General features: G+C 46.1%; 1 protein-coding gene across 4 annotated transcripts; it reads right to left on the bottom strand.

The window, feature by feature from the left end:
• Nucleotides 1-23: 23 nt before the first annotated feature.
• On the bottom strand, nucleotides 24-27,906 carry TATDN2 (TatD DNase domain containing 2). 4 transcript variants are annotated; one of them, XM_032327006.1, is made up of 8 exons: nucleotides 27,232-27,906; nucleotides 26,710-27,117; nucleotides 18,186-18,683; nucleotides 6,738-7,616; nucleotides 4,283-4,410; nucleotides 2,614-2,797; nucleotides 2,018-2,201; nucleotides 24-1,853 (listed from the first exon to the last, which is right to left on the bottom strand). In XM_032327006.1, exons 2-7 carry the CDS (start codon nucleotides 27,109-27,111, stop codon nucleotides 2,061-2,063), a joined length of 2,232 nt encoding a protein of 743 aa, XP_032182897.1. In that variant the 5' UTR covers nucleotides 27,112-27,117; nucleotides 27,232-27,906; the 3' UTR covers nucleotides 24-1,853; nucleotides 2,018-2,060. The 4 variants fall into 4 exon arrangements, 3 of the variants coding, with proteins under 3 accessions (XP_032182897.1, XP_032182886.1, XP_032182903.1); XM_032326995.1 differs by having other exon boundaries at nucleotides 2,033-2,201; nucleotides 27,232-27,905; XM_032327012.1 differs by having other exon boundaries at nucleotides 2,033-2,201; nucleotides 27,770-27,864.

Here is a 27,906-nt window from a genome sequence, read left to right as displayed (position 1 = left end):
CCAAACAAGGAGAGCACAGGAGCTGGCTGAAGACCAATCACTTTATTTACAGAAAGAGATGGCCAAAAGGGGTGGGGGTGGGGGGAAATACAGATGCATTCCAGCAGCACAGCAAACACAATCACGTCAGCCAACCAAAAATTGAATCAAAAACAGTGCCCACCGGCTTTTGCACCCACACCAGTCGTGTTTCACTGGTGACACTCAGAAATGACCATCTTAAATCCTAGAGGTGAAAGTATATAGCACCTTGTGCTTTACCTTGGCAGGAGGCCACAAAGGCTTGAGGACATCCACTCTGTCCTCCCCTGGAACCCTCCAGAGCAGGGCCCATCCGCTGCCAGCATGGGCAGTACTGACGTACAGGGCTTGTGGTGAAGGGGCTGGACAGGCTGCAGTTCGTTGGGGCGACAGTAAAGCATTCTGAAATACTCAGTCCTCTGATTCCTCCAAGCAGGAGGACAAGTCCCCACTGGCAAACAAGAAGCCCAGAAAACCCACGGCTGACCTGTGGAAGGTCGACCGTGAATCAAGGCCTACCTCCCAGGCCAGTGACAGGCGTACCAGGCCAAACAAAAACACCAGACAGGAAATGTTGAGTCTGTTCCCTTTTTGCTTGCGAGGCTCAGATGCACCTTCTGAAAACACCTAGAGAAATCCAGCATTAAGGGATGGGTTTTATGATTTAAGCCTCTCGCCTCCAGGAAACAGAGAAGGGGCTCAGGGTGTCCTGTCTCACGGTGGGAGATCAGAGTAAAGGATCCTTTTAGACAAAGTGCAGAGCGTCCTCAAACGTAACCCCTGACCATTACAACCTTCCAGGGCCTGTAACAGATATACCAGCAGGGAACAGAACAGAGCTGAAAACTTGATGACCAGACAGCTCCAAAGTCAAAGGAGAGGCTCTCACTTCCAATACGGAGAAAGGACTCAGAGAGGCAAAGGCCAGGGAGAGCCCCGGGAGGGGAGTGGAAGGCAGACCCAGGCCTGCTTGTTCTGCACAGGCTGGAGACTGGGGCTGAGAGGCCCCGCAGAGTTTTGAAGAATTAAATTGGTTTACCTCTCAACCTGGGTGGGGCACACAGGGGGCTGTCCCATGGGGTCAAACAGGAGTATTCTTGGTCCAGTGTTCCAGGAGAATGGGGCAAAAATTGAGGAACGGGCAGCAGGGGCCCCTGACAGCAGAGTGGGAGGTCGCATCCACCGCAAACTGGACCAATCTCAGTCAAACACAAATGAGCTGCGGCCCCAGGGGCTCCAGCAAACAGAAACCCCTTCTCTGGGGTGCTCTCCCATAAGAAGACCTCTTTCTTGAGGCACCCAGCCCCTCCCGATCCCTGTCGGCCAGGACATCCCCAGATACTAAGCGTCCCCCAACCCTTCTACGCCGCCGGCAGCGGAGCTGGTGAGGCCAACAGCCGAGGTCTTCCACCCACGCCGACATGTGACAGACCGGCGATGGGACAGCCAAACTGAAGACTCATCCTGGGAAGGGATGGGGAGGACTTCGCGGTGGCGGTACTGTAAACCTCTGAGACGGCGCTCCAGCCAATGTGCTCCAGAGGAGATTTCCTACTTGGGAGTTCATATTCAGAACCGAGAACCAACAGGAGCCGAAGATCACAGAGCACAGGGATCAGGATTGGCAGATGCGCCACACCCTCCTTTTGACCTCTTCCTTCTCCACTGACCGCCCTGGGGGTCACCCCTCACTGGCATCCCGCTCCGCTGCACGCCCGCCCCAGCCCCAAGTGGAGCCTTAAGAACATCCTGTCCTGCTTTTCTCTGTTCCAGTAGGCTCTCCAGACACCTCCTTGACCTGGGACTCTCTTCTGCCAGGCCACTGGGTCATCCTGGAGGGGTGGGAAGAGAAAAGGAAGAAGGTCCCAAACCAAGTTCACTCGAGACAGATCAGGCTTAATGCTCACTCTATGTTCACATTCTCTACATTAAGAAAATGCAGAGAAACCTATTCTTGTCCTGATTTTTTAAAAACCTATAATGTAATCTTTATGACCTTTTCTAGTCTGACCTTTCTCTCCTGACCGCACTCTCTCTGCTTAAAGATTGTAGAGGCGGCTGGTGTTCTCACGCAGGGTGGCCAAGGTGTGGGAGAGCGGCTGATCCTTGACCCTCGCAATCTCTCGAACCGTATGCAAGGCCAGGCCTGGGTGGGCATACTGGCAGAGGCTCTTGGGAACCTGGAAGACATCAAGCATTCAGAACATCACTGTGCCTTCTTTGCACAGCCATGACACAGATCCCCCTCCCTGCCCTTCCCCAGCAAGGACCTCTTTGGGGCTGCCCTGTAGAGACCCCTTTACCTGCAGGTGCAGGGAGAGTCCTAGTCATGGGGGGCTCTGGGTGAGCAGGGTCCCACGCTTCCTTGGACTACCCTCTACAGGGTAGGGCTTTGCACTGCCTGGAAGAGAGTGGTTACCCTTCAGCTTCTCAGCCCCCTAGACTTTTGGTTCTGCAGAGCCACAACAAGGAGACATCTACACAGCCAAGGAGACCTGGAAGTCACTGGGGCTCTGGCCCTGCCAACCTTGCAAAGGTGACCGGCCCCCTCCCACCCACCCTCGCCTCAGCTCAGCCTGATCACACCCCTACCTGTCGGGGCAGGAAGTAGGGAGCGTCCGTTTCCACAATGATTCTCTCCAGTGGGATCTGCTTCAGAGCGTCCCGGGCCTCCCAGGCCGAGGAGTAAGTCAGGACAGCAGTGAAGCCCACAGACATGTTGGGGAAGTGCTTCAGCAGGGGCTCGATGACCGGGTAGCTGCCAGTGAAGCAGTGCCTGGGGAGGGGAGGGGAGGGTTTCCAAGTCAGGGTCCCTCTCACAGCGCCCTCTGCAACAGCCCCCAACTCCCCTCTCAGTCTCTTCTGGGGACAGAGTCCCAGAAACACAAAGACTGCATCCAAGGGAAGGACTCCACAGTAGCCAGACAAGAGCTGGTTCCAAGTAAGACAAGGAGACTCTTGGTGACTAAAGCTCTCAGCAATCACCCCATCAGAGCACCCACTCCTCCACAGTCGCTTCAAGTGACCCCCACAGAGAAGAGGGAATGATCAGGGACAGGGTACGCTTACAGCACAAGGAGAGAAGCAGAATTAAAGCCTATGGCCCCGCTAAGATCACAATGACAATAGGTAAAAATTATGTTTGGCAGTCAAATGGACTGGAAGGAAACAAAAAAGGGAAGATATTAGGGAATGGCACTATAGGGCAATCTTCTCTGAATTTGTTAACTATTCATGTTCTTAGTACACAAAATACTGTTAACCAATATGAAAATTCACGGCTTCCTCCAGTCACAACACTTCCATTGAGCCATCTTAGCCCTGGTTTACCTGCCCTGCTGTGAGACTTCCTTCAAAGCCATCCCAAAACAAAGCCATGAGAAACCAACCCACCCATCCAGAAGAGCCAACGGATTGTACCTCATCTCTGGCCTGTGCTACCACAGTCAAGAGAGGTCGCACTCTCTGCTTGGACACCTGAAAGGCAGCAGTCTGGCCTGATAGGCCACCACCTTCCGCTGCCTGTCAACAACTGGTTTGGGTTCTAGACTCTGCTTTTTCACCCATCTTGAAAGAGCCAGCCCAGCCATCACTTCCTAGCCACTCCCCAGCAAAGCTAAGCTAATGGCCCCTCTTCTGCCTCCCACAGCACCTTATGCCCCCCTCAGCCCTGGGATCCGCTAAAGTCACCAGATGACTTGTCTGCCTCCCACGGCTGCTCCCAGGGGCCATGAGCCAACACCCGCAAGAGGCACACAGTAGATCAAGTTCACCACACCAAACTTAAGAGCCCCTACATACAATTAAGATTAAATACATACTGACTTTAATGGGGGGGAAATGAACTTTCAAATTCAAAAAAGCAAAGAATTTCTTTGGGGGGTGCCCTGGAATATTCTCTGTGTGCTAAGTCACTGGACAACACAGGGGTCTCTCCCCAGATCAAGAGACCTCCTTTCTGAGTGCACAGACTCCATTTGTGCCTGCCACCAGGGATATGGGAGTCACGAAAGTCCCCTTCTTGCTCACCAATGATTGTGGCTATTAGCTCAAACCCTATGAAATTGCCATTTGGTAAGTAAAAAATGGTCAAAATCAGAAATTTCATATGGTTCAATCTAATACTTAAGCTTTAGAGAAGATAGTACATCACAAAGACCTAATACTATCATCTTCTCCTGAGTTTTCCTTTTTCCAACTCATGTCCTACACAGAAAGAAGTGTGCGTTCCATCTGCCCACTGAAGCTCCAGCCTTCTAACCTATGGATCTTGTAGTCTGAGGGCACAAATTTTTTCATGATGTTCAGCAGATCTTCATCGGCTTCTCGGCAGTGGATCACCAAGGGCTTCTTCAGAGATACGGCCAGCTGCAGCTGCCTCTCAAACACCTGGGAGAAGGCAAAGGGACACCCGTCAGAACCATGTCAGGAGTCTGTTACATCCCCACAACATCCAGGCCAATGGGCAACCTCCCCCCCAGTCTCCAATTCTGTAGACTATGGAATTATAAGAACGGCCCACACTTACGGGGTGCTTACCACAGGAGGTGCTCAGAGCATTTAAGGTGTATTATTAACGTAGCCCTCATAAGCACCCCAAGGTAAATGACTGCTGTTAGCCCACCATGCAGTCAAGAAAAGGAGGCTCCAAGAGAGATCAAGTCATCTGCCATGGGTAAGCTGGAGCCCCACAATTTAAACATGAACCCAGTTGCTCCACATGGCAACCACTATGCCAGGCTTACGTGGGGCTGCAGGGCAGGGCTCAGGAACAGCAAGTTCAAGTTATGTGTTCTTCCCCTCACTGTCCCCACCTCTACCCCCACTCTCAAGAAGTAATCACCTTCCACACATTTTCTAAAAAGTTGTACACACACACACACACACACACACACACACATATCTGCAAAATACCTCGTCTCAGAAGGTGCTCAAATACTTGAAAGAATGGAAATTACATATTTTCTCCAACTTACTTTCTTTACTCAACCAAAATCAGATATCCTAGGTGACTATGTACTAATTACTACCTTCATTTTTTAAACTTTCTTTTCTTTTTGTATTTCTTTATTTCTTCTTAATTTTACTTTTGGGACCCTGGGTGGCTCAGTACATTAAACATCTGCCTCCAGCTCAGAACATGATCTTAGGGTCCTAGAATTGAGCCCCTGCATCAGGTTCCCTGCTCAGCGGGAAGCCTGCTTCTCCCTTTCTCTCTAACCCACCCTGCTCCTGCTCTCTTTCTCAAATAAAAATAAAATCATTTCAAAAATAAATAAATGAGATCCTTCGGATGTATTTGAACACCTGAAATTGTTTCATATTTAAATTAACTGTTAAGTCTTGCATGCCTATTGTTGCCACAGACAACTCTATTCAAATTGGAATCTCTGTCTCCCAAAGGTGTATAAAGATCTGGAGTCTTCTGCTTTGTCAGAAGAGTACCATACCTTCTCTGAATTTTCTCTTTGGTGAAGGGAAAATTAAGAAACCTTTGCATCAGGGTGCCTGGGTGGCTTAGTGGGTTAAAGCCTCAGCCTTCGGCTCAGGTCATGATCTCAGGGTCCTGGGATTGAGCCCTGCATCGGGCTCTCTGCTCAGCGGGGAGCCTGCTTTCTCTTCTCTCTCTCTCTGCCTCTCTGCCTGCTTGTGATCTCTGTCTGTCAAATAAATAAATAAAGTCTTTAAAAAAAAGAAAAAAAAGAAACCTCTGCCTCTAGAAGATTCCCTCTCTTCATTCACAATTAACCACAGATGCCAGTAGCAATGGGCAGGCACAGTATTAGTGTACAGCAGAGGCTGGCCCAGCTAGGCTGGGGACAGCGCCAAAGGGAAAGCCAGCTTGCTAGATTCTGCCCAGGCTGGAATTCATGCACCTGCTCACCAGGGCATGGAGCACACTGGGCATGCAGACCCAGCCTATCATGCAGCAGCAGGAAAACTGCACACAATAAACTCTACAACAAAGGCAACCTGGCAGTCTGAGAAGTGACAAGGTAGGAGGGTCTTTCTCCTTCTCCTGCTCCTTCCCAACTCAGAAACTTATACTGAAATGCTGGAACCACCCTTCCCCTGCCAAATGTCCATGCTCAAAAAATACATAGTAAGATGGCAGTAGCTGCCATTTCTGGTGGGATGGGAAATTCTCTTCCAAATTTTGTATTTTCCAAATATTTTCTAGGGACACACTTAACTTTAAAACCAGAATAAAAATACAGTTTAATTAAACAAACGTAAAACTGATTGTTTCCCAAGAAGAAAGCAAACAAATGTCTTGCCATATACATCATTAGCCATAAGATGTCACAGAGTAACTATCCCCCTCTCCTACCTAATAAAGAGTAAAGAAATAGTTGGTGAAGCATTTGGCAAGTGACATCCTGATGGTCTGGACAAAAGCAATTTTTTTTTTTTTAAATTTTACTTATTCATTTGACAGATCACAAGTAGGCAGAGAGGCAGGCAGAGAGAGAGGAAGGGAAGCAGGCTCCCCGCTGAGCAGAGAGCCCAATGTGGGGATCGATCCCAGGACCCTGGGATCGTGACCCGAGCTGAAGGCAGAGGCCCTAACCCACTGAGCCACCCAGGCGCCCCAGCAATTTTATTTTTAAGGGTTCTAAATTCTCTAGATCCCAAAGCACAGAAACTTTTATTGTTAGGCTCAGCAATTGAATGAGGAATTGAAACCATGTGCAAACCAAGGAGGGCCTCATTACCTTGTGCTGTTCTGGGACAGGCGTGGTGCACTTATACGAGTAATCCAAGCCCATTTCCCCAAATGCCACAGCCTTGGGGTGCCTCAGTGCTTGCAAAAGATTTCTCTCTTGACTCTCACTGTAGTAACGTGCAAAATGAGGATGACAGCCAAAGGCTCCCCAAACCAGATCCTCTTTCAATAGCTCCTCCCACAGGCAATCTGTCAGTGTCCGAGGATCACAGAAGTCAGAGATGCAGCCCTGAAATTCCTTAGGGAAGGAGCTGCTATAAATTTTTCTGAACTTGGTAAAGGACCCTTTGAAAGACAACTTGGAATACAGCATGTCCAGGTGACAGTGGGTATCAATGAAACCCCCCTCTAGGCCTGACTCCCGATGGTTCCTTGGCAGGGAGCTAGACGCATGTCCTCCACAGGGACGAGGGGGTGCCTCCTCCTGGAGTGCTCTTTTCTCCTCCACCTCTTCTTCTGAGCTTCTGGAGAAACGAAATGAACGAGAGTTCTGGGATCTGCCCTCGGTCAGCTCCTGGTCTCTGGAGGTGTTCTGAGAGCCCACTGTAGAGTGAGGAGAATAATCACTCAGGAGGCCCCGGATGCTCCTCCCGACCTGCAGTGGGTCGCCACCGCTGCTGCCCACAGACGGGTAACCAGAAGGCTTGGGGCTGCTGGTCCAATAGCTGGCGTAGTCACACCACGGACTACTGTACAGATGAGGCGGGTACATGACATAGTCTGTGGGGAAGGCAGAAGGCTCCGGAACTGTGGAGACTTTCAGCGAGCTGGGCTCCTCCTGAGAGAATCTGACTGTGGAGACCTCATCCACATCAGACCAGTCACTTCCTGAAGAGGTGTGCTCTATCACCACCTCCCTCTCTTTAGGCTGCAGAAAACAAAACCAATGGGTGAGCCGTCCTGTGTGAAGATAGCCTTTCATACACGGTCATCAGCGGAACATAAACTCTGCCTTGTTTTTCTGGCCACGGTGAAGGCTTTGCATTAGCTCCTTATCTTACTCTGTTGCCTGGTTTCCTTGTTAATTTCTACAATGTGAGCCAGACTACAACTTGCAACCAAACCAAATAGCTAAACTTGCAACCAAAGTCTTAGAATACCATCCCTAGGGGCATTTGGGTGGCTCAGGCAGTCGAGCACCCAACTCTTGGTTTCCGATCAGGTCATGATCTCAGGGTCATGGGATCAAGCCCTGTGTGGCACTCTGCGCTCAGCAGGGAGTCTGCTGGAGAGTCTCTCTCTCTCTGACTCTCCCCACCACTCGCATGCCCTTTTCTCACTCAAAGATAAATGAATAAATCTTAAAACAAAAAAAAAAAAGTATCATCCTCAAAGGGGATACTAAACCTGTACTCCCTTTCTGAATGATCCCTTTGGAGAAAAACAGTTCTCTAGAACACAATGTATACTGGGGACTTTAGAGAAAAGCAGTGCCCAACACATCTCACCTCTAACATGTCTCTACTCATTTCAAATGCAAAACCACACAGTCATGGTAGGTTTAAGATATGTCTGCAAATTCTCTTTACATTACTCCACACTGAGAGGTGGGGTTTGTGAGCCCTCCCCTCCCCTTGAACCTGGACCAATCCCATGAATCGCTTGTAGGCAACAGAACACAGCAGCAGTCAGACCGGCCAAGGGGCTTCCTCCTGGTTCTGTCAGCTTGCTCCTCACAGGGAAGCCAACCACCAGGAAGACACCAGACCTCCCTGACACCCACCATATTCTAGAGAGGTCACCTGTAGGTGCCAGCTTCAACTGTCGGCCACTTGAGTGAGCATCTTGCCCGTGCAGCCCTGCCAGGCTTTTGGAGTGTCAGAAGCACGTGGGAGAATACCACCTTCACCCTTGAGCAAGACCTGCCCTTTCTAGACCTTTCTGAATTCCTCACTCACAAAATTGAGAGCAAAATAAAACATTTAGTTTAAGCCACTGCTGGCAATGATAAATGGATCAACCAGCAATACATTACATTAAATCAATTTAGCCCTGCTAGAACAGAAGTTTTCAAGGTCAGGAATTTTCATTTTCTTCACTCATGTCTCCCAGACACCTACAACAGTGCCTAGCATACTGCAGTCACAAATATTTGATGACTTAATTTGTAGAATAAATGGGGCAATGGCTCCTGAATTTAGTTTCACATCAGAACCAGCTGGGGGCTTTTGAAGGCTACCCCACCCTCTTCTGTGATACTGTGATTCAACAGGTCCCCAAGGACTCAGTATTTAAGTCTCCATGTTGCTTGGATACAAATCAAGTCTGAGAAATACAGTAAAAACATGGGTCTCAACTCATGCAAGGAAGACCGTTTAAGGACCCTCGTTTCTTTTGGTTAACAAAACCATCTATGCCCACAGGGACCAGATGGCTAGAGCAACAACTTACAAAACTCTTTTCCTAAAAATATTTGTATATGCAAATATAATTCACATAACAAAAAATTCACTACAAAGAAGCATGATGGATAAACTGATTACCTCTTTAAAATGGGAACAAAATTTTTTGTTTCTACTGTCTGTATTAACCTTCCATATCACTACTTACACTCCAAAAGGCAACAAATACTGGCAACAAAATTGTTAATGAATTATAAACCTCCCATACGATATTTCCCAATTTTAGATTTTCTTCCTGCTACCCCTTTCCTAAACAACAAAAATATCCAAACAAGAATCTTTCCCAGGATGCAACATAACTTAAACTGTAGCACATTTAAAACTTAATCTGAACCCCTGAAGCTGGGTGACGGGCACCTGGGGGATTTTTTAACACTAGTCTGTTTACTTGGAGTGTGTTTGAAATTTCTGATAAAAAGTTTTTGTTTTTGTTTTAAGATTTTTATTTATTTGACAGACAGATCACAAGAAGGCAGAGAGGCAGGCAGAGAGAGAGGAGGAAGCAGGCTCCTGAGCAGAGAGCCCGATGCAGGGCTTGATCCCAGAACCCTGGGATCATGACCTGAGCTGAAGGCAGAGGCTTAACCCACTGAGCTACCCAGGCACCCCCGATAAAAAGTTTTTTAGGGGTGCTTGGTTGCAACTCTTGATTTTCAGGTTGCAATTTTAAACCTCACGTTGGACAGAGAGCTTACTTTTAACAAAAAAAAGTTTTGGGGAGCCTGGGTGTCTCAGTCAGTTAAGCAACCAATTCAATGTCAACTCAGGTCATGATGTCAGGGTCCTGGGATGGAGCCCTGCATCAGATTCAACACTCAGTGGGGTTTCTACTTCTCTCCCTCTTCTACCACCCCCTCCCACCCCACATGTGTATGCACTCTCTAAAATAAATAAGTTTTTAAAAAGTTAATCTTTGGGACGCCTGGGTGGCTCAGTTGGTTGGACGACTGCCTTCGGCTCAGGTCATGATCCTGGAGTCCCGGGATCGAGTCCCGCATCGGGCTCCCAGCTCCATGGGGAGTCTGCTTCTTCCTCTGACCTTCTCCTCGCTCATGCTCTCTCTCTCACTGTCTCTCTCTCTCAAATGAATAAATAAAATCTTTAAAAAAAAAATAAAAATAAAAATAAAAAATAAAAAGTTAATCTTTAAGGGAGAATAATCCTTCAAAAAACTATCTTAATTATGGTGGAAATTTCTACCAACCCAGAAAATTTTAAAAATGCAGTATTGCCAGGACTTAACAAGATTTTTTCCCTTTTTCCAGTAAGACATACTAGAATCATTACTTTTGTATATGTACACCTCAAAGCTGAAACGATTATCACATACAGTAACATGCAACTACCATTTTTGCAATCCAGCTCTTGAAAATTCTATCATTTTTTAAAATAACAAGTTGGGCGCCTGGGTGGCTCAGTGGATTAAGCTGCTGCCTTCGGCTCAGGTCATGATCTCAGGGTCCTGGGATCGAGTCCCGCATCGGGCTCTCTGCTCAGCAGGGAGCCTGCTTCCCTCTCTCTCTCTCTGCCTGCCTCTCTGTCTACTGTGATCTCTCTCTCTGTGTCAAATAAATAAATAAAATCTTTAAAATAACAAGTTGATCTGATTAAAATTACAAAAGGTACCCAGAGAGTAAGGTTTTGTCCCCAAAAATAATCCCCCAGAAAGGAGGCATTTTTTTTTTTTAAGATTTATTTATTTTAGACAGAGAGAAAGTTGGAGCAGGGGAAAGAGGCAGAGGGAGAGGGGGAGAGAATATCAAGCAGACTCCCTGCTGAGCACAGAAACCGTGGCTTGATACCAGGACCTGGAGATCAAGACCTGAACCAAAAACTGAGAGTCCGATGCTCAACCAACTGAGCCAACCAGGTGCCCAGGAGGCATCATTTCATATTCCAATTCTTACAAAGTCTCCTGTATTAGACAATATAGGTTCTTTTATGTGAGGACAAATGACCCCAAACAGAATTCAACCAAGCTAATGTTGGATGCATACAGGAAGATTTCCTACTTCCCCTTTTCCCTTTTCTATGTTTTAAAGAAGGGACAGGGTTAGACAAAGAGATGTACCAGATTTACATCTGGGGGATAAGATCTCACAGTTCCACTGGACAAACTTTTTTTTTTTTTTTTTTTAAGATTTTATTGATTTGACAGAGAGACACAGCTAGATGTACCAGATTTACATCTGGGGGATAAGATCTCACAGTTCCACTGGACAAACCTTTTTTTTTTTTTTTTTTTTTTTAAGATTTTATTGATTTGACAGAGAGACACAGCTAGAGAGGAATAAAAGCAGGGGGAGTGGAAGAGGGAGAAGGAGGCTTCCTGCTGAACAGGAAGCCCGATGTGGGTCTCGATCTCAGGACCCGGGGATCATGACCTGAGCTGAAGGCAGATGCTTAACCTCCTGAGCCACCCAGGCACCCCATTTTTAACAAAATCTTTTAAAGATCACTTTTTGTTTTTTAAATTTCACTTTTAAAAAGCAACACAGGGGGACGCCTGGGTGGCTCAGTTGGTTAAGAGGCTGCCTTCGGCTCAGGTCATGATCCCAGCGTCCTGGGATCAAGTCCCGCATTGGGCTCCTTGCTCGGCAGGGAGCCTGCTTCTCCCTCTGCCTCTGTCTGCCTGTGCTCGCTCTCTCTCTCTGATAAATAAATAAAATCTTAAAAAAAAAAAAAAAAAAAAAAAGCACACAGGGTGCCTGGGTGGCTCAGTTAGGTGTCTGCCCTCAGCTTGGGTCCTGATCTTAGGATCCTGGGATCGAGCCCCTAGTCCTGCTCCCTACTCAGTGGGATCTGCTTCTGCCTCTCCCCCTTGACTCTTGCTCGGTGCTTGTGCTTTCTCTTAAATAAATAAAACTTTAAAATATAAATACAAATTTAAAAATAAAAATAAAAAGCAATACAGTAGTGGCACCTGGGTGGCTCATTCAGTTATGAGTCATTATCAGGTCATTATCTTGAGGTCCTGGGATCATTGAGCCCTACATCGGACCCAGCCCAGGGGAGTCTGCTTCTCCTTCTCCCTCTACCCTTCCCCACCCCATTCATGATTTCTCTCTCAAGTAAAATCTTAAAAATAAAAAAAAATTAAAATGAAGCAATATGGCTAAGTGGTTATGCATAAGGAGACAGGGAGAAAATACTTGAGAAACTGAAAACTGGTATCTAAGTGGAGGAATAAGGCAACACAGCACCAGGCTGGAAAGCTACTTTTCACTAAATAAATTTTATTTTTCATTTTTGAACAATAAAAGTATTACTTATTCAGAAAGTAACCTGAAAAATAATTGGAATTTGCTTCATGGTAGCAATCCCAAAATACACTTCCAGAAAAAATAAACCACAAGCTGCCTGAGTGTAATAGGAACAGCTACTGGCAACTGGGGATAAACTTCCAGGGACAGAATTAAACACGGATTCAAAAAGTACTACATCTCATCAGCGCAATCTTGGCTACAAAAAACTACAAAACAAATGTCCTACAAAAAATTATATCACAATGGAAGGAGAGAGAATCTACAGGGACTAAGAGACTTAGGATATTTAAAAATTGCTACATATGGCTCTTATTTGGATACTGTTTTAAACAAATTAAAAATATCATAAATCCAACAGGATTATTAAATCAATGACTGGACCACTGATGTTATTACGGATTCTGTGTGTGTGTGTGTGTGTGTGTGTGTGTGTGTGTGTATGATCTAATAAAATTGTAATTATGTTTGTTTTTTTCTAAGGATCACTATATCTTAGAGATTCACAATGAAATATTTATGGATGAAATGATAGAGTAACTGGGATTTGCTTCAAAATAATCTGTGGAAAGGGGAACCTGACTGGCTCAGTCATAGAACATGTGATTTATCATCTCAGGGTGGTGAGTTCAAGCCCCAGGTCGGGTATAGAGCCTGTTTTGTTTTGTTTTTAAAAAAAAGAAAAAAAAAAAAGTCATAGAGAAAAAAGACAAGATTAGCAGTGAATTCATTGCTGAAGACAAGTGACAGGTATATAGATAATTTTCTTTTTTTTTTTTTTTTAAGACTTTACTTATTTATTTGACAGAGAGAGACACAGCAAGAGAAGGAACACAGAAGGGGGAGTGGGAGAGAGAGAAGCAGGCTTCCCACTGAGCAGGGAGCCCAATGTGGGGCTCGATCCCAGGACCCTGGGATCATGAACTGAGCCAAAGGCAGACACTTAATGACTGAGCCACCCAGGCACCCCTAGATAATTTTCATAAGTGTTTTAAATTTTCCATAATAAAAAGTTAAAATAAAGATAAGTTAAAATTCCAAATCAGAAGCAAGGGTAAATGACATCCTCTAGTTGCTTCCCAAACCTCTCTATCTTCCAGGGGTATTTGTTTAAAAACACCAATTCCCACATCCCATCTCAGACCTGGGTCAGATTCTCTCATTCTTATGATCAGGGAAGTTCCATAAAACACACTACATGACTCAAAAAGGAACTCTAGGGACAACAAAAACCATGTCAAAGATATGTGAAGTTTCCACAAAATTATTTAATGATATGTGAGAGTGGGAAAAAAGGCAGAGTGGCGAAAAAATATGAAATTAAAAATGCACATGTAACTAAAAATACATACCATAAAAAGACTTATAATTATGTCATCTAAGTCCTTGAAAGGCTTATATGGTCAAATTGGCCAAGAAAAGGTTTTTGGATTTTTTTTTCTTTTCTTTTCTTTTTTTTTTTTTTTTAAGATTTTATTTATTTATTTGCCAGAGAGAGAGAGTGCACAAGTGCACAAGTGGGAGTAAATGGCAGGCAGAGGGAGAAGCAGACTCCCTGCTGAGCAAAGAGCCCAATGTGGGACTTGATCCCAGGACCCTGGGATTACAATCTGAGCCAAAGCCAGACGCTTAACCAACTGAGACACTCAGGAGCCTTGGATTTTCTTTTTGAGAAAATAGGACATTACCTATGTTCATGACTGCCTTACAATCTCAGCAACATGGTAAAATTTAAAGTTACATTTACTGAGGTCTTACTTTACACTTAAGAACTGAGCAAAGCATTTCCATGCATCAGTTCAGGGTTCAGCAAACTGGCCTGCAGGCTAAATCCAATGCACTGTCTACTGGTGTAAACCAAGTCTCACTGGAACACAGTCAGGCCCATTCACTGAAATGCTGTCCCTGGCTGTTTTCACACTACTACAGCAGAGCTGAATAGTTACAACAGAGGCCATACAGCCCACATAGCCAAAAATATTATCTGACCCTTTACAGAGTAAGTTTGCTGACCTCTGTTTAACCATAACAATATTTCAAGAACTGTGACTTTTTACACAGAATAAACTAGGGCTCAAAGAGATTAAGTGGCTTTCTCATGATCACAGTTCAGGTGGCCAGGATTTCAACCCAAACTATTTGATCCCAACATCTAGTGCTTACCTACCATATTATGCAGCCTCCCAATATATACTTAACAAAGACATTCTAAATGTCCAGCCTGACAAACAGGAGTTCAGGTGTGTAGATTTGGAAGGTTCATCCATACAAGGGGAATTCTAGGCAGCCCAACAAGATCATGATCAACATCAAACAGGAAACGCACCCATCACAGAGTTACCAGAAAAAGGTTACAAAACCTATGGTTCTTGGGATTTCCAGTTAAATATAACCCATGTAGTTTTGTCCTTCCTGTCCAAAAAAAAAAAAAACCCTTTGAAAATTATGGGAAATGGGGGCAGCTCAGTTAAGCACCCAACTCTTGATTTCGACTCAGGTCACAATCTCAGGGTCATGACACTGAGCCCACACCAGGCACGACTTAAGATTCTCTCTCTCCCTCTGCCCTGTTCCTTCACCTGCTGTGTGCATGGTCTCAAAAAGTGTGTGTGTGTGTGTGTGGTGTGTGTGTATGAACCAACTTGAAAAGGCAAAAGGCATAAACTTACAAAGAGAAAGCATAAAGAAAAAAACAGAAAAGCAAATTAGGTAAAAATCAGCTGCTAGAGATAGAGAGTAGACAGATGAACATTTACTGGATAAGCAGATCACAGATGGCCAAAAGCTAAGTCTGCAGTGAGAAAAACCCAGAAACATGTTGAGTCACCGTACAAGACCCCCCAAAAGGCTCAGGAATTGGAGGTAGCAGACCTCTGAAAAGAAGGTGAAACTGGAGATGAAAACAGGAGAATGAGCTGGAAACCTGTGAAGTTAAGTCCCGAGATCCCTGCTCCCATCCTCTATAGATGGGTCTGCCTTTTCCCCATTCAGCAAAAGACTACCGTTCACACTTGATAAAGATGAGCCAAGGAGCTTATGGAATAATTAGGAACAATGGACATACAATCAAGGTTGAGGGACCATCGCATGTTGGACAGTGAGAACCCAGGTACTCCTCTCAACCTGACTCTCAGAACAGCACCAGCCAGATGGTGCCTCCTAGGTGGGGGAGTTGAGCATTTCGCCCAGGGACACTGAGCAGGCTCTGATAATGAAGCCACCAGTCCAGTTGGGGCCCCCATAAAACTACCCAGTGTCATTATCCTCTGTTCAAGCCAGCATTGATCAGCCCATCCACACACTTAGAACTTCCAATCATCTTTTGAAAGTTCCATCTTTAAATATGAATGGACAACCAACACATCCCAGGAAAGCCCTACCATAAGACAGAAACCAAAATACTTAGTAAAAAGAAAAAAACAAAACAAAACAAAAAAAAGACAAAAATCAGAAGGAAACTCAGAGAAAAAGTAGTGCAGAAAGTAAAAGAAAACTTCAAAACAAACCTGTAATACTCGAAGAGACCAGAGAAGGCACAATAACCTCAAAACAAGAACAGGATACTCTTAAAAAAGGAATACTCAAAACATCAGTGTTCTTAGAAATTAAGTGTGTCAAAAATGAAAAAAAGGGGGGCGCCTAGGTGGCTCGGTGGGTTGGGCCACTGCCTTCGGCTCAGGTCATGATCTCAGGGTCCTGGGATCGAGTCCCACATCGGGCTCTCTGCTCAGCGGGGAGCCTGCTTCCCTTCCTCTCTCTCTGCCTGCCTCTCTGCCTACTTGTGATCTCTCTCTGTCAAATAAATAAATAAAATCTTTAAAAAAAAAAAAAGAAAAGAAAAAAAGGGGGGGGTGCCTGGGTGTCTCAGTCATTAAACATCTGCCTTCGGCTGGGGTCATGATCCCAGTGTCCAGGGACTGAGCCCCACAGCTGGCTCCCTGCTCGGTGGGAGGCCTGCTTTTCCCTCTCCCATTCCCCCAGATTGTGTTCCCTGTCTCGTTGTGTTTCTCTCTGTCAAAAAAATAAAATCTTTAAAAAAAAGAAAAAGATAGTATGTATTATTATATATACTCACCTTAATTACTCACAAACCAAAAACCAAACCAAAAATGAAAGGAAACAGGAAAAATGGGAATACTAAGGAAACAATCAAGAGAAGTATACCTCCAAGAAGAAAAATGGGACTACTTATTTTGACAACCTTGAGGAGAATTTTATGGCACAAGCAGTTTGGGGATGAATCAGTGATAGGTACAGAGAAAACTAAAGGAAAAAACATGGCAATGATGATCTCCAAGAAGATAAACTTTGTACGAGAGGAAATGTGCTCAGAGTATACTAGATGATTCTGCTATGAACGTAGGGAAAATCAACTTTCAACAGATTTAGCCAGAAACTATAGGACAACAACATGGGGAGCTGCTAGAAACAGAGGTGACAGGTTCAGGGGTATGGTGCTGCCAAAGTTAGTGTGGAGAACTAAATTCTCCTCTTCTAAGTAGGCAGTCCACAGAGTTCTGCAACTAGAAAATCAATACACAGTGCAAGATTATTTAGAAATATGAAGGTAAATGCTGGAAGAAAGAGCTAGCGAGATTCAAGGAGATGTAAATAAAGATAAGCAGAGATGGGTAAAACAGCCTTTTCGCCCAGGCATAAACTATGTTTAAAATTGCTAGTTTCCGGGGCACCTGGGTGGCTCAGTGGGTTAAGCCTCTGCCTTCAGCTCAGGTCATGATCTCAGGGCCCTGGGATCGAGCCCCGAATCGGGCTCTCTGCTCAGTGGGGAGCCTGCTTCCCTCCCTCTCTCTGCCTGTCTCTCTGCCTACTTGTGATCTCTCTCTCTCTGTCAAATAAATAAATAAAATCTTTTTAAAAAAAAATTGCTAGTTTCCCTCCAATACCATTCTTTCCTTCAAGAGCAATAAAAGTGACTTGGGGATAAGTCTCCCACATGAAAGTTTATGTTCCAGACTCCCTTGCAGCTAGGTGTTGGCCAGGTTTCTAGATTCCCGTCACTAGCTAAAAGCAAAAGTGATGTGGACTTCTGAGTCGAACTCTTAAATGGGAGGGAGCATACTTTCCTCTTCTCTTTTCCCCTTTCTACTGCTTGGAATGTCAAGGTAATGTCCTCAGGGTCCCTTCAGAGCAGCGACTCAGACCACAGACGGAGACTGGGTTGAGAGACTGGGTTGATGTAGCAGAGCAGCAAGACAGATGACACCAGAGTCCCTCCTCCTTAAGCCAAACTTCTATTGTCTTTAAGTCACTGTTATTTTGGCCTTTGTTAGGGTAAACAAATGCATATCCTAACAACATATAAATTCTAAGTTTAAAAAAAGGAAAAAAAAAAAAAAAGCACTGAATTGAGATTTCTTAGTAACTCTGAAAGGTATTTTAGAAAAGAAGCATCAGGGCATCTGGGTGGCTCAGTTGGTTAAGTGACAGCCTTTGGCTCAGATCATGATCCTGGAGTCCCAGGACTGAGTCCCACATCAGGCTCCCTGCTCTGTGGGGAGTGTGCTTCTCCCTCTGACCCTCCCTCCTCTTGTGCTCGCTCTCCCTCTCATTCTCTCTCTCTCTCAAATAAATAAAATCTTTGGGAAAAAAAAGAGAAAGAGAGAAGAAAAGGACTATCAGTTTGTCCTGGAGTCCTTGGTAAGTAAAGTGCTGCTTTTAACAAGTAACACTCAGGATCAAATGAGAAAGACAACAAATACGTATCATCAACAGAACTAAAGACCCCCCATGCTTGGTATAAGCTCAGCTCACCTTCTGGCTTTCTAAATTAGAGTCGGAGTCATCCAAAAACTCAAGGGCTGGAGAGTGCTTGTCAAGGACTGTCCTTCGGGCACCAGCTGTCTCCTCACTGGGTTTCTCCTGAGGGTCTATTACCACTCTCCTGTCGCAGAAGCTGCTCCTCTCCAGCTCAGCCTTTTCGTCGTCCTCTGCTCTCACCTCCGGGGCTGACTCTTTCCCTTTTGGAGGAGGAGACACAGTGACACTCCTGACTGGCTCTTCTCCACGGCTGGGACGCTCTCCTTTGCTCAGCACTGGCCTCGTGGTAGCCTCTCCCTTCCTTTTTGGCATCGACTTTCCCAGGATGCCCTGGATAGCCTTCAAGTAGATCACTGTAGAGCCCTGATCTCGAAATCGATCCCTCTTCCTTTTCTGCACCTTGTTTGGTTCCTCATTTGTATCATTCTGACCCTCCGCTTCAGCTGCAAATTCAGAGTTCGTGGAGTTACGAGAACTATCTTTTGAATCAACCTAGAAGTGGGGGGAGGGGTAGAAATCACAGTTCGTGAAATGGTTACCCACAGGGTAATTATGTATAGGAATCAATCAATGGCGGCTATACCAATCAAAAGGAAGGTGACAGTAGCTAAAATTAAGATTCTCTCCCCGAGGTTTCCATCCCAACCCACTGAGAAGTGTCACTGTAAAAGGGCCTGAACTGCTGCCATTTCCTGTTATTCACTTTCTCATGCTCACCAGGTACTACCCTCGCACTGCAGCAGGCAGGAATGAGCGGAGATGAGCAGTCTCGTAACACTAGACTCTAAGCTCCCTGAAGCCAAGGACAACCGCACATTTGAGAACACACACAGGCAAAAGAGCAGCTCAAAATTTCAGCACCAGAAGAGTCTCTAGACACCAGCTAACCCAATGCCACATCTACGAGTCGAGGAGACCCAAGGGCCAAGGAAGAAGTGGACTCCAGTTCCCAAGTCCTAAGGGCAGAGTGCAGGCCTTATTGAAGTTCCCTTCGAACTCCTTCCCCCAAATCAAAACCTCGGTGACAGAAGGTGTCTGGTCTCCCAGAGAATGCACCAGGGTCAGTCCAGAGACTGGAACTATGCCTTGACTCTTACTCATCTCCTCAGAAACACAGGTGAAGTCTCAGCCCCTTCCTCCCTTCCCCTGAGCACTTACTCATTCCAGGAGCTAGACTATTTATTTTCAATGTTAATTTACTATGAAACTCAGGTCCAATCCAATGCCAGCCTGGGGTAAGAACACTCCACAGATCTATCACTAGAACATCTCAAAAGCAGTGAAGTCCAAATCTCCCCAGCTATGACCTAGATTGACCATTATCCCAAGGCCTTCTACAGTCCCTGCAACTCACACTGCTAATTCATTTGTATTAAATCCCTCCCAATGATACAGAGAAATAACTCCACACTAAGCTTGCTGATCTTTTTTCTCTCAGTTAGTCTATGCCAAGAGATGTCCAGCAATAAGAAAGTGGTTACACAAAAAAGCTTACGCTCTTATTTTATAGACTTCTCATATTATTTGAATTTTTTCCAAGAAATACATATTATCTTTTTACAAAAGCCTTTGGACATATGGAAATCTAGACAGTAGTGTGGCACAGTATTTTTTTACTACAAGTACTCAAACTTTTGGCAGCTACTCACTTCGATGAGATGGACAGGAAAGGTGTCTTTGACCTTCATTTTAAAACACTGAGTCTCAATTTTTTTTTTTTAAGATTTTATTTATTTATTTGACAGACAGAGATCACAAGTAGGCCGAGAGGCAGGCAGAGAGAGAGAGAGGAGGAAGCAGGCTCCCTGCTGAGCAGAGAGCCCGATGTGGGACTCGATCCCGGGACCCCGAGATCATGACCTGAGCCGAAGGCAGCGGCTTTACCCACTGAGCCACCCAGGCGCCCCTCAATTTTTTTTTTTAAGATTTTATTTTTATTTATTTATTTGACAGAAAGAGAGAGAGCACAAGGGGAGTGAGAAGCAGACTCCCTGCTAAGCAGGGAGTCCGATGCGGGATCTGATCCCAGGACCCTGGGATCATGACCTGAGCCAGAGGCAGACGCTTAACCATCTCAGCCACCGAGATGCCCGAGTCTCAATTTTCTAACGTGATGGACATTTTTTTAAAATGTCTATAGGGATTATCTGGGAAAGATGATAAGCTTTTTTTTATACCTTTCCATATGACGAAATTCTAATAAACGTTAAAAACAAGCTTGAAGGCTCCCTGGGCATGCCCTACGGGATACAGTCAAAACTTCCCAGCCTGCTTCTCTCACTACTGCCAACCACCTGCCATCCTCGGGCATGGCCATCGTACTGTCACAGGCAAACCTAACTTCCTTTGCTTGTGATGCCCTCACCTCAGTCTCATTTTACACTTGATAAAACTCCTACTCATCCTTGAAGGCCCCAAATCCCTTCTTTGACATCTCCACCTCTGCCTGTGCTACCAGTTACCCCTGTCCTTGCCCTCCCACCCCCGCCCCAGGGCAGGCAGAGCACTACATGGGAAGACAAAGTCCACAACAAACCGAGGAGGCCCTGCGCCTTGATCAGGGTCACAGCTCCTCACTTCAAACCAACTGCTGCCACTTGCAAGTACAGACCCAGAGTCGTGGATTCCAATTTTCCATATAAAACACGAGATCTCAAATTGAATTGTTTTCCATCTCAACAGCCGTTTTTGTGGCACACTTGCTTAGCATCCATGTGAGCTTAGCATCCAACGAAACCTAAAAAAACACCTGCTTACTGAACTTTCTACTCTAGGTGACGAGGGAAAGGAAAACCAGAAGAAAGGCAATATATGTTATGTTAAAGAGTGAGAAGTGCCAGAGAGGGAAAGAACACAGGAAAAGGGAGTAAAAGTACGGAAGTGGAAGTGGGTCACTCGAGTCTCCGGTTCAAGGTAGAGGTGTGGGCTGGAGGCATATATTTTTAATGTGAAATTTCCAAAATACTGAATACTTTTGAGGACCTAGTAGGCCACGTTCAGACTATGGACCATCAGTTTGCCAACCCTGGTAGTGAAGGCCAGGTGGTAGTGAACTGTGGGGAGAGAAGGGTTAGAATTAGAACAACTTATCCTGTGTTTTCCTTTTTTTTTTTTTAAAGATTTTATTTATTTGACAGAGAGAAAGAAAGAGAGAGAGAGGAAGGGAGGGAAAAGCAGACTCCCCACTGAGCAGGAACCCAGATGCAGCACTCCATCTCAGGATCCTGGGATCATGACCCTGAGCCAAGGGCAGATGCTTAACCAACTGAGCCCCCATACCTTATGTTTTCATGTGGCCTTACGATTCCCAGAGCTGCCATGGCTGTCATCCCTCCCATACAGAGAGGGAAGCTGCCACATGGCGCGTTTAAGTGGCAGAAACGGGGCAAGCTCAAGCTCCCCCTAATATCCTGGAAACCAAGGGAGAATAGAGAAAATACGAAAATTGAGCAACAGTAGCAAAAGCTGTGATGTCAAAGACCACAAGGACCTGAACTGGATCCAGGTCACTCAAGATTTTCAGAAGTGGAGAGGAGGCTATAAAGGCAAAGATGAGGCCTTCAGTTCAAGAGCAGAGACGAACCACCTGGCTTCAAACAGGAGAGATTTTATCTTTCCTGGCACTACTGCTTAGTGAATTATGCATCTCTGAAGGAAGGAGGGAAAGATTCAGTGGAGATGCTGTTCCTGCCCTCACCACTGACAGCCTACATGGTTTCAACGGTTCGTACCCAGCTCCCTGCCTACTCCCTCCATCCTTTCTCCACAGTGTGCGAGAGGAGTTCTAAAATCTGCCAACATCACACCTCTGCTTAAAACCCTTTAGTGCTGGGGTGCCTGGGTGGCTCAGTGGATTAAGTTTCTGCCTTCGGCTCGGGTCATGATCTCAGGGTCCTGGGATAGAACCCCACATGAGGCTCTCTGCTCAGCGAGGAGCCTGCTTCCGCCTCTATCTCTGCCTGCCTGTCTACTTGTGATTTCTCTGTCAAATAAATAAATAAGTACATCTTAAAAATAAAAAATAAATTAAAAAAATAAAAACCCTTCAGTGCTTCTCCATTTGCCCACAGGAAACATCCCCAACATCTGAGCCTAACATTAGAAGCCGTTCACAGGCTGGACCCCAGGCTTCTTCTCCAGCATCATCTCCCACCTTTATCCATACACCAAGGTGCCCGGGAATGAGAAAGTGTGCTGGAGAAAAGGGAAGTGACAACCTACAGGAATCAGTCATATCCCAACCACTTCAGAACAGCATTTCCTGACATATTTTGGACACACATTGTTCTGTTGCCTGAAATGTCCTCTCCTCCTCCTCCTCCTCGTCTGTCAGGAGAATTATAATGGCACCTCTTCTGTGAGGACTTTCTCAACATTAGTCACTCATTCCTTTGGTACTTCAAATGCCCCTGTTACAACAGTACACACAGTGCTCAGTGATGAAGGACTATTCAGGCCTCAACCACTGCCTTCCTGTTCGCAACTACAACCCCTAGCATGGATTTCCACCCAAGCACCGGACATCTGCTGGGTGAAGAGGCAGAAGCCAGGATCACAGAGGAAAGCTGTTATTCGAAAGCCAAGATATACAATGGCTTCTTGTGTCTGGGCTGTGCCACCCTGCAGAGACTCCTCAAGGGAAGGATCTTGCCCTCTTAGTCTCTCCATCGCTCAGCTAACACTGGGCTAGAACAGAGCAGAGACTCAGAGGGCCGCAGAGGTAAGAATGCAGGCTTTGAAGTCCCATTGATCTGGGACAGCACAGCTTGGCCACATACCAGCTGAATGGCCTTGGTCAAGTTACTTAACATTTCTGAGTCTCCTTTCCCTGCACCTACATATACTAGGTGTTCAAATATTTGTTAACCAATATGTAAATATTTGTTAACTGACATGTAAAGATAATACTGCCTATTTCACAAGACTCTCGGGATTATGGGAGAGCTTATGGGTCAAACACTGAGAATCCTATTTGATCAAAGTCTATCACATCATAAATGCTCCAGTTTTCCCTTCCTGTCTTTCTTCCCTGAAGTGAAGCGGAAATGAAGGTCATACTAAAGACTAATGATGTAAGGTAGGTGAAGGTGCTCACAACAGACAAATTTAATCTTTCTCTACAGAAGAAACAAAGATCATCAGCTACCATGAGAACCTAAGAAAACCTTTCAAACAATTGTCCTAGAGGAAATAAGGAACAAACAGTAAGAGGCTGGCCAGCAGCAATCTCTAGGGAATCCAAATTGCTCAGTCTAGCTATGGTCTGAATGGGTCCCCCCAAGTTCGTACATTGAAATGTAACCCCAAGAGGATGGTATTAGGCCCTTTGAGAAGTGATTAGGTCATGAACATGAAGCCATCATGAACATGATTAGTGCTCTTATCTGAAAGTCTCCAAGAGAGCTCCCCTGCCCCCCTCTGCCATGTGAGGACAGAAAGAGAAATCTACAAACCAGAAAAGAGCCCTCAATTGACCTTGCTGGCCCATTGATCCCAAACTTCCACCCTTCAAAACTATAAGAAATACATTTCATAAGTTATATATAATATATAATATAAAATATACATATACAATATACATATAGTATAGTATATAATATATAAGTATATATTATAATATATATTATGTGTATAATATAATAAGTATATAATATATAAGTATATAATATACATAACATACATTTATAAGCTACCCAGACTGTGGCCTTGTTACCAAAGCCAAAACATTCCCCTCTGAATATTCTGCGACCTAGCCGAGACCTCTGCACTAAAGCTGGGGAGCAGAAAGATAATGGGGGACCCACAAACAAAGCCAAGCATTTACCCTTCAAAATTTAGAGAGCAAATGCTGAAGAACAGGTGGATAGGTGGGTAAAAAGTAGGAATGAGGGGACCTTAGAAGGACCAAGGGGGAGAACATGCTGTTTTTGTGAGCGCCACTGGGCTGTGCTTGCTGACAAGACTTAGGACTTACTAGAAAAACGAGTTGGACATAACTCAGAGTATGAGAAAAAGATGTACAGACGAAAAGATAAGAAAGGCATTTTGTAATTCATCAAGATAAACCAAGTACTGTACCTTGTCTTCAAACTAACAAACATCATAGGCAGAGCCCTTCGCAGTGCTAGAGAGGGACAGTTAGGATTAATAATATCAACATCCCCATATTTTACTCAACATGTGTGATCTTTCAAAAATGCATACCTGCCTTCCCTGTGTATAGAACTCTACATAACTCTCTAATGGTTTAGAATAAAATGCAAATTCCCTTAGCTACTGAAGCCTTGTTGCAATCGGCCCTTTACCTAGCTCTCCATTCTGGGCTCTCATGCTGCACACAGCACATCATGAGGCCGTCTTGGGACTTCTCAAGCCCTCCCACCAGGATGTGTGCTCCTTAAAAGCCATCTCACGGCTCCACAACCCAACAGAGTCCTTGGCACCCAGCAACCCTCTAGAGCTTACTAACTAAAAAGCAAGGCACTAACCCCACAACTTTTTTTTTTTTTTTTTAAGATTTTCATTTATTTATTTGACAGAGCACAAGTAGGCAGAGAGGCAGGCAGAGAGAGAGAGGAGGAAGCAGGCTCCCCACTGAGCAGAGAGCCCGATGCAGGGTGGATCCCAGGACCCTGGGATTATGACCTGAGCCGAAGGCAGAGGCTTTAACCCACTGACCCACCCAGGTGCCCCTAACCCCACAACTTCTGAGGCAGGACTGGACTACTCACTGCTCCATGCTTAACCATTAAATTGATTTTGGCAAAAAACACCCCGCAGGCCTAATAAATAAGATAAAGATGGGTCCATGACAGAATTAGACCCACCTGGATTAAAGGCTATACCTTTAAATCTTGGTTCCTGGTCTGCAGGTCAGCCTGAGCCTGGGATGCAGCACACCTGAAAGGTTAGGCAGATTCCTGACCTTCCCGAAAGGCTTCATTCTATCTCTATTTGTCACTGAAGTCAACTGTAATCAACTGAGATTATTTCATGCTTTGCCCTAAATCAAGTGAAAAACTTTATCAAGGATTAACTACAAGATTAAATTATATGGCAAAGTCCCCTATTTACTTATCTTTGAGTCATATTCGAAATGTATTTTTATGCTAAAGACAAAGATTTTGAAATTACTGTATAAAAAAAAAAATCCAGGCGTGCCTGGGTGGCTCAGTGGGTTAAGCATCTGCCTTTAGCTCAGGTCATGATCCCGGGGTCCGGGGATCCCATGCTGAGCTCCCTGCTCAGCAGGGAGTCTGCTTCTTCCTCTGCCCCTCCCATACTCTCTCAAGTATATAAATAAAATCTTAAAAAAAAAAAAAAAAAAACCCATGTTCCATACCAAGAGTTCTGTGAGGTCCACAGTGAAAACACCTGGAGCACTTCATCTAAGAGTTCCCCAGGATAAACAGCCAACAACAGCCTAGTTTCTCAGCTGCACATAATCTAACCACTCAGTAGAAGTTTCAAGACACTTTCCTTAGGGCCTTTTTTTACTGCTTTTGTAAGATCACTTTATCTGAAGGCAGCCCATCTCACCCAACTAAGGCTTTCCTCTACTCTTCCACATACAAAATTCCTCACCTCTTAAGGCCCAGAGCTCCAAATCCAGAATGCAAACTAATTAGGCCGTGATCTCTGTTTTGTTACTGGAGAATCCCACACAACTAGGACACTTGGGTGATGATCTAGGCCCTCAATGAATGAATATTTGCTCAAAACCTGACTGAAAGAGTGGATGAAGTGCACACGTGAGCCAGCAACGTTAGCTAGTACTCATACCAGAGAAACAGCTGACTTGAGAGATGAATTGCATTTGCTTCTCTTTCTCACAGACTCATGTTCAACCTTCCCTCACTGGAAAAAATGTCATCATTTAAGTTCATATAAAATGAAACAGTGGACGTAATGTACCTGCTCTGAGAAACCCTCCTGCATGTTCCCAATGGGGAACTAAATGTTTGAGCTGAACTCCAAAACACACTCTACCCTACCCACAAAGCAAAACCCCAGGGTGCCAGGAACCGTTAACTTTGGGAAAAAGCTGCACTAAGAACCAAATTCTCATTCTCAATTCTGTGACTCAGAGAAGTTCAAAGTACAAGGGCACAATGCCTTAAATTTACAACTGAAACAAATAGATCTGCGTCTCCTGAGGACTCACACCTTCTACTGCAGTGAACCTCCAACCTGGCTGCACCTTACAGTTCTAGAGGAGGATTTACAAATCTGGAGATCCAGACCATCCCCCAACCCCATGAAATTGAAATGAGAAGCGGGCACAAGCATTTTAAAACCTTCCAAATAGTTTTCAAGTGCTGCCAAGTATGAAAATTACCTCTCCATGGCACCGTAGGCCACCCCTGACCAAGCCCTTGGTCTCCCCGGTTTGCATAAGCAGACCTGTGGGAAGACCCCAAAGATCTTGAAGGACATGACCCTTTTTAGTCTCCTTCCCCCAATAGCTCAAGCCACGTGGAAGGAGCTTCACCGATTCCAAGGCGTCGCAGCCACCTACCTTAAGGCTGCAGGCCTCCTCCTCTAGAGAAGCCATTTCTTCTGGAGAGGGGTTGACAGGGCGAAGAGGGGATCCCCCTGACGAAAGGAATCCCCGTGTGCTCCGAATCAGGCAGCCTTTGGCGGCAGCCCCGCCCACACCTGGGTCAGAGGAATGAGAGGAGGAGGTATTTCTGCGGCAGGATGAGCCCCAGGGCAACCTCGGCGAGCAGACCACATCGTCCTCCTTCTGGACTTTTAGGCGCTTTGGGCTGCTGGTCCCTCCTGAACGCGACGCACAGGTAGGAGCTGGCCGGCTGGAGGGGGCCACATCACTGGGCTCCCGGAGGCAGCTGCGCTTGCGGGGACACCCTTCCGAAGTGCTGCTCCAGTGGTACTTGACCTTGCGCCGCTCCGACGCCATGGGCACCTGCAAGGCAAAGAGGGGGCCTGGATTCCAATACCAGCCCTCTTCAGACTCCCGCCACCCTGGGTCCCCTGGGGGAGGGCAAGCCAGAAGGTGAGAGTCAGGGGCCTCACTGACCTTTCCCCCTTTTTTCCACTGCCCATCACAGTTCTCAGGGTTTCGGAGATGCCAACGCGCTTCGCCTTAGTCAAAACGATCCGAGATTTACTAAGGGCGTCGGTTTGGTTTCCAAACCCAAAACGTGCTTCCGCGATCACCAAGCGCTACAGTTTGCACAGCGCTACTAGGGAGATGTCAAAGCGCTTCCGGGATTACAAAGCGCTTCGATTTAGTTTGCAGTACGGAGCCCTTTGGGGATGTCAAAGCGCTTCAAAAGATTACAAGGCGCCTTAAAGTCCACACAGGGCGACTGGACCCGCAGCCTTCGGCGGGCGCTTGGCCCAGAGGCCCGGAATGCCGAGGGCGGGCCGCAGGGCAGGGCCGGACCCGGCGCGCAGCCCGCCCTGCTCCCGAGGCCCCGCGGACCAGCCCGGGGCCCGAGGGGCCGAGGCGCCCCTCAGGAGCCGGCGGTGCCGCGCTCGGCCGCCGCCACAGGACACCCTCCGGCTCGCCCGGCCGCCCCTTCCGTCCCCGCCGCCGCAGCCCAGACGTCGACCTCGCCGCCCCCACGGCCCGAACGTCCCGAACGTCCCGCCTCGGCAGCGTCCTGGCCTCCCGCCCCACTCCTGCAGCCCCAGCTCGGCCGCCGCCCGAGCTCCGGCCACACCGGCCTCGGCTGCGCCCGCCTCCCGG

This window comes from Mustela erminea, chromosome 1 (assembly GCF_009829155.1).
Source record: "Mustela erminea isolate mMusErm1 chromosome 1, mMusErm1.Pri, whole genome shotgun sequence".
Lineage (NCBI taxonomy): Eukaryota > Metazoa > Chordata > Mammalia > Carnivora > Mustelidae > Mustela > Mustela erminea.
This window is presented reverse-complemented; position numbering and strand designations above follow the sequence as displayed.

Excerpts from the sequence above, each read along its gene's own strand:
- TATDN2 (XM_032327006.1), bottom strand. The coding sequence starts at position 27,111 with ATGGCGTCGGAGCGGCGCAAGGTCAAGTACCACTGGAGCAGCACTTCG. Across the intron at positions 4,411-6,737 it reads CTGTCCCAGAACAGCACAAG|GTGTTTGAGAGGCAGCTGCA; the intron begins GTAATGAGGCCC and ends GCCTTCTCCCAG. Across the intron at positions 2,798-4,282 it reads TCAGACTACAAGATCCATAG|GCACTGCTTCACTGGCAGCT; the intron begins GTTAGAAGGCTG and ends TCCCCTCCCCAG.